At 46.9% G+C, this 19,588-nt stretch overlaps 1 protein-coding gene across 7 annotated transcripts in view; it reads right to left on the bottom strand.

Moving 5' to 3' along the window:
- The window catches only part of SGSM2 (small G protein signaling modulator 2), a 143,843-nt gene that overhangs the window by 101,342 nt on the left and 22,913 nt on the right, over nt 1-19,588 (bottom strand). For 5 of the 7 annotated variants that reach the window (XM_073316038.1, XM_073316040.1, XM_073316041.1 and 2 more), the window contains exon 2: nt 12,042-12,117. The exons of 1 other annotated variant lie outside the window; for it this stretch is intronic. In XM_073316038.1, coding sequence (XP_073172139.1) covers nt 12,042-12,117 — 76 coding nt within the window. Of the gene's footprint in view, nt 1-12,041; nt 12,120-19,588 lie in introns of those variants that run through there. One more of the 7 variants, XM_073316044.1, reaches the window with a different exon arrangement.

Genomic DNA, 19,588 nt, shown 5'->3' with positions numbered 1-19,588 from the left:
AGTGGCTGCTACGGAGTGTCCATGTCTGCGTGCCCGTCATCCCGCCTTAGGCCTGAGAGCCGCATAGAGCCCAAGTAACTGGGATTGACGTGGGATTTTATCATTTCTACTCCATTAGGTTTTCCTCCAGAACAAACACTTCAAATGCGTTTTAAATAGTCGCATCTTCCCAAAAGGTACAGGCAAACCTATAATCACAAACCAGCATGCACAGCCCAGTTCTTAAGAGCACTCCACAACAAACCAGTGTGTGCACAGGTCAATAATGGATGAAGGGGAGGGGGGAGCCTAAACAAGAAAGAAACATCTGGTTTCAAGGTTCCATGACCTCGTTTTAGACACGAGAAGAAGTGGGGGAAGACACATCCTGTGTACAGCCCGACGGTGCCTTTTATCTTATAAGTGTGCTTGAGACACCGGAGAAGCGGTTTAAAAATGGTGCATCCACAGGGAATTTCCACACTCACGTTACCAAGATCTAGGAGATTTCAGGGCTACAGCCAGCCGCTTGATGCTGCTGGCTGTCAGGAGCTCTTTAGCACCTTGTAGGATCAACCACTAAGCACCATCAGTGCAAGCTGCTTTTGGCTTTCCTCCACAGTTTGTGCCGTTGTTCCCCACTTGGTCAACCTCTCTACCCTGGGTCCCTTCCAAGCACCAGGGCATCGTGGGGCTTTGCAAGGAAGAAGCTCGGAGGTTGAAAAGCAGGATGGGGCAGAAAACAAGCCCCGAGAACTCATGTGAGTTAGAGCTAGGGGGCGGGGAGGGAACATAGTGAATTTGAGTCATAAGGGAGTCACACAAATACCTTCTGCAGTTGCACTCCAGGGAGTTTGAATAGGCACACAACCCTTACTCAGCGCAAAGGGCAAATAAAGGCAACAAAATGAGGTTCTAAAGTAGTTTTATTGAAACTGTTTTAGAGCAAATTTCATCCCAGATACTGCTAACTGCTCCTAATCAGAGGGACGTTCCTCCAACACATTAACTTTGTTCTAGCAAGGAGTTTTATCCTAACATAGCTCACGTGTGTCAGTGGTGATTATGCTCAGCTAGTCACAGTGACAACCTGTTCTACGGCCCAAATCCCAAGGAACATTTCTCTTTTTTACTCAGACCGACTTGTGGAAGCCAGTGGGATTTCTGCCTGAGTAAGGTCCTCATGGTTTATGGCTATAAATCCCAGTATATACCATAAATCAATGTGTAATTACCATTTAAAAGGCACCAGCTTAGTTATTAAGCAAATCCAAGCCCTTTTTTCTATATATACACAGTGGCTGCAACAGCATCAAACACGACGGTGGTTAGCCCAGTAATAAACCGTTGATTCAGCTTGCTCTGCAACTCAGACGCTGCCAGCACAGAGACTGAGCCTTCAGATTCCAAATACGTTGAACTGGGTTTAGAAATCACGACAGAGACACGGTCAGTTTTCGCCAATCAAGCTCACAACGTTAAAGCACACTGGCTGCAGAAGGAAGCAAGCACGAACAACACACACAATAAGAAACAAATCAAGCTTAAAGAAATGCATGTCTCCATGCTAACTGAGCCAGATCTTATCTGCTCAGTGCGATGCTTTAAAAGCAAACAGATGAAAGAAGAAGACAACTAAATAAAATCTCTACAAGGCATACAACGGAATGGAAGCCTCTGCTCTACCAAGTGAATATATTAGCTAAGATTAAAGGTATGTGCTACCCACAAATGGAATATATAAAGGGGGTATTTATAGAGTATTTAAATCCAGGCTGATCATTTTGAAGGTCTCCATGCTACTAACGTTGATCCGGACAGACTTGAATTTGTTGCTAGTGAATGTATAACACCCTCTTCCTTTCTTTCAAAAATTACTACATAAAAAAGTAATAATAATTTTTGCAATTGTGTAAATGAAGCAGGGCTGGAGAGAAGATTTTCCAGCACAGGGAGAGCAACTCCGGAAGTCTGGTTCGGACCTACACTACCAAAAAACCCACACGCTTAAACCTACACCACTCAAGAAAATCTCTCTGCCTAATAGGATTTGTATTACAGGACCAACCAGAGAACTAGATTTAAAGCCCCACCATGCTGGGCACTGTACAAACATAGAACAGCTCCTGCCCCAGAGAGCTTTCAATCTAGAGATGTGTTCTTAATTCAGTTGCAAAAATGCTACTCAAACTTTCCAGCCTGACTCATTCCACGACACACTGCAATAGCTCCTGCCACTTAAAGAGCTGTGGGTGGCTTTTAAAGAGCTGTGGGTGGAATAAAAGCAAACAAAACCTCCCGTGCTGGCATCATTCATTTCTTTCCCACGAATGCAGCTCAGAAGGACTTTGCAGTTAGCTGGCCTGGCTTTTATGTCCCTTTAAGAAACCCTGTCCGCTGTGTTCCTCATTAGGCCACGTTACAATGTCGGTACAAAGTGCTCTTGGAGAGTAAAGCTTTGAGTCATGTAAATGGAAGTCTAAAAATCTGATGTGCTTAAAGGAAAGGGACATCACTGAGCTATGAATAGGTTTGAGTACACCTTCATCTATGTCCAGCTTTTTCCACAACAGTGCCTGTGTCAATGCTGGGTTTTCCTGTTAGTCAGATCACAGAGAAAACCACCAATCAGCCACCTCCAAGTGGCACCATGGGATAGCTCTGTACTGGACAGCACGGAGGGGAAGGCAACCCAATCGCTGGGTTGAAATGTTGGCCGAGGGGAGCTGACCCTGGTCCTGAACCATGGTCTTTCCTTTAGTAACACACAGGAGAACGTGGACAGGGGATGGGGGCACAAAAGCGAGGATTAGCAATAAGGTGCCTTTGACTCTATGGCCCAATGCAGAAAGCGTTGTCAAGGGGAAGTGTGTGCTACCAGAGCGTCGGTCGTTTCAGTGCTCCTCCTCCAGTGGGGGTGTCATCACAGCCTGGGAAACCAGGGATGGTTCATCCTCTGGGTTCAGTGATGACACAGGCAGGATCCAGGAAACCCAGCAAAACTCTGGGCACTCGTTCCTTGCTCCAGGACCCGAATCACCCAATGCAAGGAGCAAGGACAGAGGGCTCCTGTTCTCAGGCTCTGTTGCATTGTGTTTGATGAAGCTGGGAATGTAGTGGCCCTAACCGTTTTGAACCTCTGAAGCAGGTGAATATTCCACCTGAGCACGTGGGAAGTTAGCCATTTGGACTCATGTCAAGGTCCAGCAGAAGAAAAGCCATAAACGCCTGCCCTACAATTTCACCCCAATAGGACTAAAGAAATTATTATCGGTAGTACAGAAAAATGTAGTGGCCCCAATTGGAGACCGGGGCCCATTGTGCTCGGCACTGTACAAATACAGAACAAAAGGTAAGTCTCTGCCCCAACGTGCTTACAATACAATATAATACAAGCAGCTAATTCAGGAATTCTCTGAATGAGATACACACAGGGAAAAATTATTTGAAGGCAGGTTTTTTATTGAGATCTGGCTTAGCAGAACTCCTGGTGAAACTAATTCTAGCATCTTTTGTGAGTGTATTTGAAGACAAGGGGCTAGATCTTTAGCTAGGGTAAAAGCATATCGCTCTAATGAGGTCTATGGAGCTACTCCAATTTACATCAGGTGAGGATCTGGACCATGTCATCCATCTTTTTACGATTCCTATAGACATGGCCGTACCATGTAGCTAGACAGCACCATGAACATTTTAAAATGTATGCAGGGGTTTTCTATTCTTTGGCTAAAATCTCTGACCTTTGGGCCAATCCATCTCCCCCGCACCCCACATCAGTAATTCAACAGGGCGCTGGGGAATTCTATGGGGTAATGGGAGGATAGATCCTCCCAAAGGATACAGAATGGAAGTAGAGCTGCTACTCCAGACTCATGTAGGCTCTGTGGCCCTAGTATTCCCTCTCCACAAGGGGACAGGAGAGAACTGGAGGCTCCACATAGGGGCAGCCAGTCTGGCCTCACGCCCAGAGAACAGCTGCACCAGCAGCCCTTATGGATCTGGGATCTACAACACATCAGGGGTACCTTAATTCATCCCCCTCGAGCCTTTACTCGGCGTTTGTCTGGGGAACTGTGCAGAGGGTGGGCGGGGACGGAGTCAACCCCCAAGCCCGTGGACAGGAAGTGACGGTTCCACAGCAGTATTTATTGCAGACCCTGACTGCTGTTCATCCCTACACAGTGGTTCACGTTCACTGAACCAGTGGCCGGGGCCCTAAACTTCCCTCCACACGTTGGACTAAGCAGAGATGGCACAGAGCCCAACTCTCAGGGGCATCCGCTCCAGCACTGTCCTCCATCCATTCAGCAGGACCAATGGAGCCAGCGAGGCTGGGCGAACTCCCCCCTAAACACTATATGCATCGTGGTGGGTGGATCTATCTGCATCGGACTCAGTAGTCACTGACTGTTCTGAGTCCTTTGCATTTCTCCTTTGGGTTCTCAAAAGTACCTTGGTTTCACCTGTCCCACCTACCACATGCAGAGTGAGCAGGGCTTATGGTGATACATGTAGGAGAAAGGAGCATGGGTTTGCCAAGTCACACAGACTCTTGTAGCCATTCAAGATCTAGGGCGACTAGTAGTCTTGCAATTAGCACAGTGCATAACAGGGACCAAAAAGCAATCACAGTGCATTTAGAGAGGCTCTTGCTAAGCCCAGCTTTGCAGGAGCATAAAATGATTTACAAGTATTCTATATTTATAAAAAAAGACTTGTGGCAAGTGACTCTCATACTGAGTTTTAAATAGAGGGAGAATAAATCTCCTGGAGAGAGAGAGAGAGAGCTGGAAAACCCAAAGCAGGGCCCAGCCAGGCACTGTTTAGCCAAGTCTGCTGGAAACACTGTTGTTTCTCTATTCAATTAGCTAAGGTGGTATCAAAACATCCAGCTTCACCTACTCCTTGTACTGAGTTAATTATTGTCTCTTCTGACATTCAAAGCAGCAGCTTCAAGTCAGAATACTTTCTTAGGCTAATCAAGATTGCCTAGCAACAGCAAGCTGGCTAATGAAGAGTTACTCACTCCTTAGTCCTGACACAATATCACACATTGAGAACAAGAGCCCATCTGGGGACGGCAACAGGAATTTTTGACAGCATTGCTTAATTTCAGATGAAGGCTTTATCCAATACGAACAGCTGCCTTTTCTCCCTTTTGCACAGACATTACACAGGCTAATATTCCTTTGCAATGCAGGACTGCAAACTGCGTAGCATACGGTGCAGTCGGTATGGAAAATGAGAGACGGCTTGTATATTTTATACCTGTATCACGTGACTTTAGCCCTCACCATACCCCCCCCCCACACACACACTATGTTGCGAGGTGACTGCACACAACATTTCACGTTCCAGCCCAGATCAGAGCCATATTGCACAATTTCTTCATGCGCCTCGCGATATTTGGTGCGAACCTTCAAACTCCAGCTTCTGGAGTCAGTGAGAAACTGGGTCATCATTTCCAAAAAAATTAAGCAAATTTCTAGTCCTCCTGGCTGCGGAGAAAAGCAAATAAACGTGATCCAGATAAACCCCAACACCAATAAAAACAACCCCAAATTTACTTTTTCTAAGTCTCATGATTTTCCAGGCCTGGCTCCTGTTTTTTTTAACTTGGCTCCTGTTTGCTTTTTTAATACTTAGGCTTGGCAGTACTGATGCTTGCGAGATGCTGTACGTGTACATAGTCAGAAAAAGTCCCTGCCCCAGAAAACTTAAAATCGAAGGCCCTGATGCTATGACGTGAAACAATGCAGACTCTCCCCTGAAGTCAGCAGAGGTCTGCCAGTGTGGTGTTCTGTGGAGGATCAGGATCTCTGCTGACAAGAAAGGCAAGGGGGAGAAGGGAAGTATTATTTTTCATCCTGTCTTACTGATGAGAAACTAAAACAGTGTCTAATGGCGCCTCCACTTAAAAAATAAAGACAACATTTTTTTTAAATGCAGGCACCCACTAAGCAGAGCCTCAAAGAGCAACAGCTGCAAAGCCACCCACTCCAAAAGAAGGTGCTATTGTGCATCAACCACAAACAACGAGGAGAAAGAGGTCTATAAAATACGTAGTTAGGGCTAGCTTGTCCTACTAACTTGGCCAAATGCAGGGAAGCAGTGGGTGGGTGGAGGGGAAGACAGGGGAAGGATCCGTTGCCATCTCACTAGCAACATTGGGGTTATCACATGGCAATTCCTAGTGCTTTGGGGAGCTGAGGAGCTGCCCCTCAGGGCAGGGAAGGCAGGAGTGGGTGGGGAATAGGAGTAGCCATGGATGTACTGAGTGGCTGGGGAGTAGGTGGAACCATAGAGTTACCAGGAGGCTTATGGGAAGTGGTAAAAGGGACATAGCAAATGACTCTCTCCCATCCCCCAGCACAAGAAGGGGAGCCTGGAGAGGAATTTCTGAAGAGAGTGTCTCTGTGCCCCGTTCTCCTCCGCATCACCCACAGCGCCGCATACCTAGTCAGCTGTGTCTTATTCAGGCCCAGGCCTAACGGGACAATTTAGTCCTTAATAAATACACTGCCACAAGTGATAAGCTGGCCAGCTTTTTGACATAAGCATCTTCTTCGGGGCCAGACAGCTCGACCCAGTCACCACAAGCTTCAAGCCTCAAACAGGAGATGAGCCAACGTAACAAGCATCAGCACCAAGTTATGGCAATAGCCCACCATCGCAGACCCCGCAAAGCGATCATCCCCCTGAGAAGGTGAGCGAGAGGATCTGGCTGATTTTAAAAAGGCAGCTCACTCCAACTACAACTTTTGAACAGCGTGCACTGACCAGATTTAATCATCTCAGTTCCCGACAGCAGGGATCAAAATGTCAACTAAACCCTCACCCAGTGGATTAAATGTAGCCAATGACGACTTTGTATCATATACAGACCATATGGATCTTCAATAACCATACAGGAAACAGACAAGAATGTGGGTCCCAGCATCAATGTAACCTTACAGAAGTTAGTCACACGGCTTAATGCATTACTGGAAGGTGCTCAGATACTGAGGCTGGTATAAGGACTTATACCACTTATCTGGTCACCATTACTATAGTATCCGAGCAACTCAAAAATCTTTAAATGTATTTATCCTCATAACACCCCTGGGAGGTAGGGCAGTGCTATTATCCCGAGAGAATAAGTGACTTGACCAAGGTCAAACAGGAATAGGCAGCAGGCTTAAAACAAACAAAAGGAAATATTTCTTCACACAACGCAGTGTCAACCTGTGGAACTCCTGGCCAGAGGAGGTTGTGAAGGCCAAGACCGTAACAGCGTTCAAAAAGAACTAGATAAATTCATGGAGGATAAGTCCATCAATGGCTAATAGCCAGGATGGGCAGGAATGGTGTCCCTAGCCTCCGTTTGCCAGAAGCTGGGAATGAGTGACAGGGGATGGATCACTTGATGATCACCTGTTCTGTTCATTCCCTCTGGGGCACCTGGCACTGGCCACTGTCGGAAGACAGGACACTGGGCTAAATGGACCTTTGGTCTGACCCAGTAGGGCCACTCTTATGAAGCATGTGGCAGAACAGGGATTTGAACCTGGGTTTTCAAAGTCCCAGGCTAGTTCCCTAACAACTGGGCTATTCTTCCTATCAATATAGTACAAACGTCTTGTTACTATGGGGAATAATATATGCAACACACACTGTCTCTCACACGCTCATATTTCCACATCCTAAATGGGGGACACAATGTGTGATAAAGACCCCAAATTAGAGGGACATTATTATTTATGCAGGACATTGTGGGATTCCTTCCTGTAGTTTTCATCACTTAATCACGAAATTGCCATTGCAGAGAATTTCCAGTGGATATCATTTTCAACAAGAAAAGCAAGAGGACCCTCAATTTGTGTGAAACATAGGCCCTCTGTGACTGAAATGAATGAAGTCACTACATGCGAGGGGCATTTGAGGGGCCATATACACAGGCTGCAAAGGCCCTTCCCCACCTCTATTTACATAAATCCAATATGAGACTGAAGCCATTTTGTTTACTTATCTCAAATGATATATCCTCACAATTCCTCAAAGTGGATTTAGGGCAGAATTTGACCTGCAGATTCTATGGCTGGGATTTTTAGTCATCTTATGGAATTTTGTTGTCCAGTTTCCACTGAAATCCAACTGAAATTGGGCACTCTACTCCCTTTAGGTGCCTTGAGGTCTGCAGGTCTGGAAATGTATATATGTTACCTGAAACTTGCGCAAATTTATCCTTGGCACACAATAACCATAGATAGCCCAAGAAGCCATGTTTGCAGAGCAGAATCACCCTCTCATATGTTAACGGGCAGGCACAAAAGTGAAAGTGGGAATGAGAATCTTGGTTTCCAGACCCAAAGCTTGCAAGTGAAAAGAAATTGTGATCCTTAGCACTTTGCATTCAAGACCTGCCATCAATAGTTATTTCTTCAAACAACCCCACGCGCTTTTAAAGCCAGCTACAGCTTCCACTATTTGGACCTCTGAGCTACTATCAATACTTCATTAGATATTTTTAGCCACAGGACCTGTGTGCTTTGAAATCCGAGAGAGGAATTTAGATAGATATTCTCCACAGGCTAGCAAGCATCTCCCACAGCTAAATCTGATCGCACGTCAAAGAGTATTTAAAGTATCAGTAGAGGGGAGGCAAGGATTTATGGGCAGACATTCCTTTGCAATTAAAACAAGTTTTAATTCCCAGCAATATGTGATCGGTGTAGGGGAGTGGGGGTCTGGGGCAGAGGTTGTATCCAATACTGGTGAATAGTGACAGATTTTTACAATCCTTGCAAGTGTGGGCTGGATAGTCAAAAGAGCCCGGAACCCAACAGTGCCCATTTTAGCCACCTAAATGAAGGGACCAGAGTTTATCACCCCACAGCTCATCGTCTTAATGGGAGCTGAGCTCTTTTGAGAAACTGGCCATGCAGTTCTATTTATCCACCAGGGCAGGCAGTGTAAGTTTCACCCCACCGCCACAGGCATGGACCTCAACCCAAACCCGAAGCAACCACTCTCCAGGGGCGAGAGGGGAGTTTTATCTCAGTACTCATTCAAACTTTGACATCTCTGCTGAGGGGGCAGGAGTTTTTCCTGGCCCTTGGTACACACTGGGTTAACTACAGCTCAGCTTCCGCTCCCCCTCCCCACACTCAGGTGCAAGACAGCCATCCACACCCATAGGAGTGAGATGGTCTTTATGCTGAGGAGTTTTTCTGATTATGTTAAACTATTTTCTTATTAAGAAAAGGAGTACTTGTGGCACCTTAGAGACTAACCAATTTATTTGAGCATGAGCTTTCGTGAGCTACAGCTCACTTCATCAGATGTTTACCGTGGAAACTGCAGCAGACTTTATATACACACAGAAATCATGAAACAATACCTCCTCCCACCCCACTGTCCTGCTGGTAATAGCTTATCTAAAGTGATCCAGCAGGACAGTGGGGTGGGAGGAGGTATTGTTTCATGATTTCTGTGTGTATATAAAGTCTGCTGCAGTTTCCACGGTAAACATCTGATGAAGTGAGCTGTAGCTCACGAAAGCTCATGCTCAAATAAATTGGTTAGTCTCTAAGGTGCCACAAGTACTCCTTTTCTTTTTGCGAATACAGACTAACACGGCTGTTCCTCTGAAACCTATTTTCTTATTGTAAACTGTTGCCTTTAAGTCTCAAGAATAGAGGACAAGTTCATGGAGGACAGTCTATCAATAGCTATTAACCAAGATGGTCAAGGACGCAAGCACACACTCTGGGTGTCCCTAAACCACTAACTGACAGAAGCTGGGACTGGGTGACAAGGGATGGATCACTCGATAATTGCCCTGTTCTGGTCGTTCCCTCTGAATTATCTGGCATTGGCCATCGTCAGAGGACAGGACACTGAGCTAGATGGACCATTGGCCTGACCCAGTATGGCCGTTCTTATGTTCTTGAGCAAGGAACGCCAATGGGACTAAGCATCTGTCTAAGTGTCTGCCGATCATGACCAGCATACATCATTGCACTTGGCTCACACTGCCATGGAAAGTAAAATGAGCCAATGAAGATTTGAAACATTCTGTAGCCAAATGGATGGCGTAGGCATCAAAAACGCTACTGATTTTTACTATTTCTATTCTTGAAAGACCACAGCCTTTGGAAAGGCATTTTGGGCCATCCTCTGCCATCCTTACTTGTACCGAAAAGCACCTTATTCTTCACACAGTGCCAGTGAAGCCAACGGGACTACTCATGGATGAAGGTACTTCTTAATGGGAATAGAGGTTGCTGAAGCGGACCCTTTGCTGTAGTGGGAGGATACCAGAGTGTGATCCCCCCTCCAAGCTGAACTTTGAGACTCACAAGTGCGTCAAAGAATTTGAAATATCTAAACTTGCTTGCTAATATTGACACCGCTTTGTCGACTAGCACTTTACTCAGCTTGGATAATTGTAGCTATGGTCAGTATCTCTTTCTGGTTTTCGGGAACTCACTCAACGCCGCTGTATTTAGGTCTGTAACGCAGGAAAGGGAGCTTGACACTCTCACCATGCACAATTCTCAATGCAAACCTCTCTCCTTCCTGCACCTCTTGTAATAAATTAAATTCCCTTCAAACTGCCAAATCCAGGTTGGATATAATGCAGCTAGAGTCAACAGTGTTACGACAAGGCTTAATTTGACCCAGAGGAACTCTAAATGAGAAGGTATTAGAATTACTCCATGGGAGCCTTGATTAGGTTTCATGGGTCCGTTTTTAATTACGTACATGTGTGGTGTGTTCATGAGGGACGGTGCAAGATGGCAAAGAGCAGTCAAAGGTGGTGATTAAAGTGTTTTCACCTAGCCCAGGCTACCTATTCATTACGTTTTGCAAGGAAAATCGATGTTAGCAATGCAGAAAGGAATGAGTCTTCTGAAGAAGGAACTTTAGATGGAGAAATCAATGCACCCTTCCAATTAGAGAGCTCTGTGACCTGAAGCATGTGGCTTGATGCATAATATCGTGTGTAACCTGTAGATGCAGACAACTGTATTAAATATACAAAAGGCCAAGACTGAAATTTTCAGAGCTGCCCAGGAGATTTGAACACCCTGGAAAGGGATGGAAAATGGACCGCCAAGTCTCCCATGTGGCTTTGAAAATTTCACAGGTGCAAAAATATCACCCAGGACAAAGCTGTAAAAATCCTAAGTATTAGTCCTAGCTATCCCAATCTCTCAGACACAGAGGGTCATTTTTTCAAGGGACCTACTAAATTCTCTTCACAGCCTACTTCAAAGACAACCAGGCTGCTTCCAAACAATATGTAGCCCACATCTAGCATTTTGTACTCTCAAACACGCAGGCCGTCTTCACAGCCGTCATAAAAAGGGTAGGTGGCGATCCCGATTTTAAAAATGGAGAAACTTGCACAGACAGGTTAAATGACTTGTCCAAGAATTATCTCCTGTTCCCAAACTTTTGCTCAGCCCACTAACCCACACTGCTGCCCCCAGGAATGCTCGGATTACTGGGGGGCCCACTGTGCTAGGCACACTACAAACGTATAGTGAAGAGATCACCTCTACCATACAGAGTTTACAATCTGAACAGACAGCGGAGAGAGAAGTGACTTGCGGCGAGTCAGCGGCCGAGATGGGACTAGAATGCAGATTTTCTCAGTCTTACCCCAGAGCCCCATGCACTGGACCACGCCACCTCTCAGACACTGGGGTATGTGATCATTGTCATGAGACCATACAAGGAGCTAAACGTGAGGTCGTTTCACAGAATCATAGAATATCAGGGCTGGAAGGGACCTCAGGTGGTCATCTAGTCCAACCCCCCGCTGAAAGCAGGCCCAATCTCCAATTTTTGCCCCATATGGCCCCCTCAAGGATTGACCTCACAACCCTGGGTTTAGCAGGCCAATTTGGGGGAGGAAGGGGCTGAATTCTGAATTTTCTAACTTTTGTAACATTCACATCTCTGCTTTCGCAGTGCAACAGTGGTGTACTTACATCCACCGGGGATGATTTTATAAGGAAATTAAGAAGAAAGGCAACCGGTTAGCTGAAGCCGTTTGCAAATGTATCACTTACCACATAAGGCGATGATGTGACTGCTGTCTTCATGCACAAATTTCCTGGTGACGGCTTCTTCCATTATCTGTTTTACCTGGAAGAAAAGACAAAGCACATTGATAGCATCCGATGAAGTGGGCCGTAGCCCACGAAAGCTGATGCTCTAATAAATTGGTTAGTCTCTAAAGGTGCCACAAGTATTCCTATTCTTTTTGTGGATACAGACTAACACGGCTGTTACTCTGAAACTTGTCATATTGATAGGGAGATTTTTACATGTTGGTTCCATCAGCTCTGTGCAAGGAGAGTCCAAGGCAGATAGTTTTCCCTTTTATTCCCCTCCAAATTCAGACCTTTACGTTTACTTGAATTGTTTGTGCTTTCGTTCCTCCAGACATTACTCCAGGATTCATTCCTATGCCCCAGTACAACTGAAATGCCCTTAAATGCATCACCCCAGCTGCAAATCAGCAGCAAGCTGCAGGGTAGGAGACAGGACAGACTAAAAAGCCAGGTGTAGTCCTGCAGAGGTGTTGTGGATGTAACCAACTCAGACTATAGAACATAGTTCCTCGGTGGCATCGCTGCACCATGGAGCTAAACACTATCTCCAGCCCTGAATGACAGGAACGTAGGCCAATGAGCGGCTTCTTACTACACCGACGTGCTAGAAGACGACAACGGTTAGCAGCGTATTTATATTAGATACAATGGTGGCTGCTTCCTTGGCCGGCTGGCAGTCAGAAGACCGCAGCCATTGCAACCGTTAGCAATGGCTGGGACACAAAGGCCACACTGATCTCTTGTGCTGACGGGGTGAGACTGCTCCTGAGCAGAATACAGAAGGAGGATGGCCCAGTGGTTAGGACTAGCCGTGGAGCTGGGAACCCAGGCCAAGCTCCCTGCTTGGCCACCGCTTGACAACTCGCCGAGGGGCCGTGTCTCCACTGTACTCAGAAGTGTGACCGTGCCATACCCGAGCCAGCTTCGATCCAGCTAGCTCCAACGCCATAGCAGCACGGGCTCGCTGCTCGCTTGAGTCCATACCCAGGGTCCCGGGCAGGGCTGCCCCAGCTTCATTGTTACTGGAACGAGCTGGATCAAATCCAGCGTGGGCGCGTCTGCCCGTGCTCTGGTCACACCTCCGGCTGCGGTACGGACCAGCCCTTCGCCTCAGATTCAGAGTCACATCCGCTCATGAGAGTGACAGGAGCGAAGGTTAGCTGCTGCAGGAGCGAAACACAGCCAACGCAGCTCAGCGAGCAAGCTGGATTCCACTCCCTCTTGTGGGCGCTATGCTCCGGACACTGACACCTGTGCAAACCCCCGAAAGCAGGCATTGCCGAGAGCGCCGTCTGCAGGCAACGAGGTTGCAGAGGTGCAATTGAGAGCAGTGTTTGGCCTCTGGAGCTTTTATTACGTCAGACGAGGAATGAGAAGAAAAGGACCCAGCTTGACTCTCAGATCCCAGGCTGAGTTTGCAGGGCTGCTAAGTTAGAAGAGACGTTATTTATTTTTAAATAATCACATTCCGTAGGGAAGCCACCGAGAGACAAACACGGGACTCATGATTCTGTTTGTACTAATCCTCGCTGAAGAGAAGAAATACACTTTAAAGTGTCCAGTGGGACCATCGGCAGGTAACCTTAGTGCAAGTTTCAGTGTACTGCACAAAGCCTTTGCAATGACACATGCATTTGCCTTCCTGTGCATAGCTACTTCAGTCCATTAAATAAGATCATTTTATCCCCTGTCTTTCTCCACTGGGTGCATTCTGCTGTTTTTCAAACCCACAGACTCTCTCAGTGCTATAATGAGACAAGCGTCCTCAGAGAGGTTTCCAGTGACCTTTCAAGCGAATTAGGCAGAGAGATTTCAGAGTAGAAGCCGTGTTCTTTTTAGGCAGAGAGAAAAGCCCAAGATCAGGCTGATTGCAAATGGCTTACGGTGAGGGTGCAAGGTAGTGACATTTCGTAGCAACCGCTCAGACAAATGCTTCCCGACATCGGATCTCTTTGCAGGCGGGTTGAATCGACAGAAGCAAGTCTATTTTCAAGGGGGGCATGCAGGGTTTTCACTGTGCAGCTCCCACAGATTCAGAAAACAAAAACAAAAACCCAGATGCTCCACAGCAGACACCCACACATGCTGCTTTGAAATTCTTTCCCCTGAGATCTGCTAGAAACAGACTTGGGAGAAGATTTCATTCTAAATGCAGGGAGTTTGAAATAAAGTGATAAAGCAGGGTAACATTTGTTCATTGCTACATTCATACATCCGATTTTATGTTTATACATGCAAGGGAGGCGGCAAGGCCTAGTGGATAGAGCACTAGACTGGGACTAAGGAGACCTGGGTTCTATTCCCATTGGCCTGCTGGGTGAGCTTGGGAAAGTCCCTCCTTGTGCCTCGGTTTCCCCCTCTGTAGAGAAGTCCCTCCTTTGAGGTCTGTGCATGAAAAGCCCTATATGAGAGCTAAGGTCAGACCAGACGATCATAATGGTTCCTTCTGACCTTAATGTCTATGAGTCTAAGTATTACTATATACTGACAAAGGTAAACATTTGGCATGGAAAACTTGTTCACGGAAAGTTTTGGTGTATTCTTATTACTGGCACTGAGACCAGGGCCCCATTGGGCTAGGTGCTGTAGAAACACCGAGTAGCTGACAGTCCCTGCCCCAAAGACCTTCCAGTCTAAGCAGAGATGATGAATAGTGGAAGAAAGTAGCATCTCCATTTTAGAGAAGAGAAACTGAGGCTCCACGTGATTCAGTGATTGGCTCGAGCCCATGCAAGGAGTCTGCCACAGAATTCAACCCAGATCTCCCGAGTCCCAGTCTAATACATTAACCACAGCACCATCCTCTCTCAGTGTAAACAGCCATGTGGGAGAGTTAAATGGGCAAGACTGCCTCCCCTCAGCGCCGTTAATATTATACCCTGGTCTCCTTTTATTTGTCTATTTCTACTACTTTACACATACTTATGCTTTTATCCCCATGTGCACAATTCCTCCCCTTAAAAGCTAGGCAGCAATCCATAATTTCCTCCTAAGTAGATCTCACTTCACTCCTAGGATGTGCAATCACCTTCCACGTAGTCAAAGAGTCATAAAACCACTTATCTGCCATTATTTGCTCAGCGGTGGAAAAGGATGAAATGGTTTAATGATAGGCCTTCACATCTGCTGGAACATATGTTAGCTCGCTTAAATGCCAGTCATAAAAGAGGAGGAGGAGTTCAGGTCTGGAAAACCCGATGTCACCAGGGATCGAAAGCTTGGATTTTTAGACCCAAGGAAAAGGTGCTGTTCTGCTCAGCATACTGGCAGCCAACTCACGCTCCTCTTTGCTTTCGGAGTCCTCAAAATTCGGCTCTTGCTACTTGTGTGATCCTGTCCCCTCCATTTCTCACCATATCTCTAAGTCATACACAATCCCATAGGTGCCTATGTATTCCTGGAACTCCAGGTCAGCCAAGCCTCCCCCCTTTCCCAGAATGGGGCAAGGACTGTCTCTTTGTTATGAATTTGTACAGCGTTTAGCACAAGGGGGTCTTGTGGTCCATGACTGGGGCTCCTAAATGCTACCACAATACCATCAACAAACAACAGGCTATGGGAAGCCTGTATAGAGAGCGTGGAGGCGTTGTGGCTTCTATCGCAGACGTTTCTTTCCAGCGCTGCAAAACTTTCCAGCAAATAAGCTACACAGAGAACACAACATGCTCCGGTCCTCCCCTCTGTGAGTGAGGAATAATCTGTCAAGCATGGCAGGAGAGGGGCAGCCGTTAATACAGCTCAAGGTCAGCACCTCGGCTTTGGAGGGAAAAAGATCGCTCCTGGGTCAAGCAAAAAATTAAACTCAGCTTTGGTGTGGGTCTTGTTCTTGGCGGAATGTTAGATGAATTTTACAACTGATTAAATTGACCTGCCTGGAGGAGCCAGCTTCCACCAGGAAAGAAACATTTTGCCTGCACTGGGGTAGGGGTACGTGATCAATATTTTTTTGGGGTGGGTGGGTGGGGGGGTTTACGGGAAAGGTTTGAAAGGAGGATGAGAAATGCAGGTCAGCTAGGAATTGGGAGGTTCCTGAGGGCCAGGCTTATAAGACGCAGAGGTGATGTAGCATATAACGGAGAAGATTAGAGTCTACAGATTTATCATAATTGTTAGTCATGGACCCATACCCCATCGCGCTAGGCACACGACAACTACAGACCAAAAAAAGACGGCCCCAGCCCCAGAGGACGGACAAGCTCAGTAGCACTTTCCTTAATCCAACAAGCATTTTGGAGGGTGTGATCTCTTTGGAGCAAGGACATTTTTCTGGCTTTATAGTGCCAACCATGTGCTCAGCACGAAGACAAAAATAATCTCAAAGTCAATAGGATCAGAGCTGGTTAACTCGGAATGAATATCTATCCAGACAGGTGGACAAAGTAGATCTCGCTGTCATTTGCGAGCAATTTAGGCCCAGAACCTCAAATGTATTGAGGTTCCTAACTTCCATGGATTCTTTACACTTTGGGAGGCTAGGCATTTTCTCTCTTCAAAATGATGCATGCCTGTGTCATTCTCTCTCTCTCTGCCCCTTATCATTATTGCATCAGAGTGCCTCAAAATCTTTAATGTATTTAACCTCACAACATCCCTGTGAGGCAAGAAGTGCTATTCTCCTCATTGTACCGGGGAGGGGGAGGTGAATCAGAGAGAGGCTTAGTGACTTGACCAAGGTCACACACACAGTCTGTAGCAGAGCAGAGATTTGAACCCCGGTCTCTTGAGTCCCAGGCTGGTGCCTTAACCAATGGACATGCCATTCAATAGGCAGGAGATGCCTGTAGCCAAACAGTTCTGGGATCCAAAATAAAGGGCACAGATGGTGACAGCGAACGAGAAGGAGAAAGTTCAAAGATTCTAACAGTGCTCATTGAAGGGATACTCTTCTATGAAGTAGTGGCCTGGTTTAGCAAAGAAAGGGGTGAGCCAAGGTCACAGAGGCAGTCTGGGTAAATCCCTGAACACCTCTCCCTCAGCATCCCTCCCCGTACCAAGGGGATAATGGTCACTTGGCTAGCAGGGGGTGCGATCAGGGGTGATGGCACAATTTGTATGCGTGGGGGTGCTGAAAGCCAGAACCAAAAACTGTAAATGCTGTATATGATGGAAACCACTTCAAGCCAGGGGGTGTGGCAGCCCCCCTACTTTCAGCACCTCTCGGGGAGGTCACGTTTGGAAAGAGTTTGGGGGATGAAGCATGCCGTGCGAGTACTAAGCATGAACTGGGACATGGAAAACCAGAGTTCACTCAGGGAGGACGCACGTACAAATTCTGTGCTTTTCCTCGGAGACTGTCTACTCACCCCCTAGGGACACCAGCAACCTGGGGCCAACATAACATCATTGCTATCGGACAAAGGAGCAACTGGAAGTATACAGAAGGCACCAGGCCATTCAAGAGCACATGGGCTCCCCATATGATAAAGAGCCACATTGCAGCACATGGCGGGATAGATTTACTGGGCTGTCTTGCAGCACGTCCCTTCCCTTCCCATCTAGCCACCACCTGACGTGTTGGTTAAAAACAAGGGGGTGGAAAAGGCAAACAGCACAACAAGAGACAGTCAAAACCGATTGACTCATTGATATATTGCTAGTCCGGAGCTCTGACTCTGTGCTTCATCCTTCATGCACGTACAGCAGATTCTGCTCTGCAGCCACTCATCGCACGGGCTGCGTACCTAGTGCCATCCTCCCAGGGGCCCACTCTCCAGCTTCCTTTATGGTGCAATAATGTATCGGTCAGCAGCTCCCCCACCCACCCGCCCACCCCCATGGTAAACAAACACAAACCAGTCGAGGCAGCAACGCCAATTGAAAGGAAAGGAAAGGGGAAAGCGAAAGCTGGAGACAACAGCATGCAGTAAGGTGAAGCATTGTCCTCAAGATTAGGAATCCTAGGCTGGTTCCTGGCTCTGCCACAGGATATGCTGTGTGCCCTTGGGCACATCATTTAACTTCTCTGACCGGCCGTGTAGCCCTGTGCAAAATGACAATAATGCCACAGCCCAGAGGAGGTTGGAGCACTGTTTTGACATTAGCATAAAAGGGATACGTATTATCAATATTTATTTTGATTGAACAGGGGCTGGCTTTTAATGTGTGTGTACAGTCCCTAGAACACCGGGGTGCTGTCGGGGTCTCTAGACACTGCTGTAATACAAATACTAATGCATACAAAAGCCTGCTGCTCACCGTTAGCTTAAAAAATGGTTGAAAACTCAATTCCTTTCCAGCCCAAGAGCCCAGCTGTTCCGCTCCAGAGGGAATTCAGCAATGTAAATTCAGACCCCCTGAAAACAGGGGGTGAGGGAGAAAACTGACCATGTGCCACAAAAGTAGGTTCTCCTAAGAGACGCTGCAATTACCTATCGTTCCATCTGCTTCCCTATCTAACCCACCAGGGCTTCCTCGACCTACCGCTGCCGGCTGAAGTGCATCTGCCTCGTGACGCTCATTTATCACGCGTGAACGCAATCCTCCCTAACAACGCGGAGCGCGGGTTCGGAGCCACGGCATCAGTTGGGCCTGTTCTAGAGGCAAATCCCCAGTAACTGCTGGTTTCGCTCATTTCTGAATCGTGATGAACGACCTAAGACCCATTCCCCAAATAAAGGCAATACAGATTTCATCACAAAAAGGTGGGCCCGCTGTGGTAGAAGACAACCACCCATCACCCCCTTCCCCATCCACACACTGGCGCAGTATCGTTTTGAACCCACAAATAATTTTCCTACCCAGCGTGTTGGAATCTAGGGCTGCTACTAAAAAGAGATGAGCATATGCTCCCCTTCTCCCCCCACCGATACGCTCAGCACAACTACTGGTCTGTCAAAGCTTCATGTATTCTTCATTTATTACCCTTCTCCGTCTTAGCTTTACAGGGGAAATATTGGTCCCGGAAGACGGGAGACGGACAAATACTGTACCCCCTTTTCAAGACAGGTACTAAGAGGAGCCAGGGAATTATAGACCAGTCACCCTAACTTTGATACCGATTTAGGCCTTTTCAGGTACGCGCTGGCATGGAACAGGAAATAAAACCATCACACTGGGCTGATGATGAAAGCAGACGAGTGATCAGTCGCCAGCCCAATCAGTGGCATTTCATAAGAACGGCCAGACTGGGTCAGACCAAAGGTCCATCTAGCCCAGTATCCTGTCTTCCAACAGTGGCCAATGCCAGGTGCCCCAGAGGGAATGAACAGAACAGGAGATCATCAAGTGATCCATCCCCTGTCGCTCATTCCCAGCTTCTGGCAAACAGAGGCCAGGGACACCATCCCTGTCCATCCTGGCTAATAGCCACTGATGGACCTCTCCTCCATGAACTGATCTAGTTCTTTTTTTAACCCTGTTATAGTCTTGGCCTTCACAACATCCTCTGGCAAGGAGTTTCACAGGTTGACTGTGTGTTGTGTGAAAAAATACTTCCTTTTGTTTGTTTAAAACCTGCTGCCTATTAATTTCATTTGGTGACCCTTAGCTTTTGTGTTATGAGA

The sequence above is a fragment of the Lepidochelys kempii genome, chromosome 17 (genome assembly GCF_965140265.1).
Source record: "Lepidochelys kempii isolate rLepKem1 chromosome 17, rLepKem1.hap2, whole genome shotgun sequence".
NCBI lineage: Eukaryota > Metazoa > Chordata > Testudines > Cheloniidae > Lepidochelys > Lepidochelys kempii.
The sequence above is the reverse complement of the archived record's forward strand: the minus strand, read 5'-3'. Positions and strand labels throughout refer to the sequence as shown.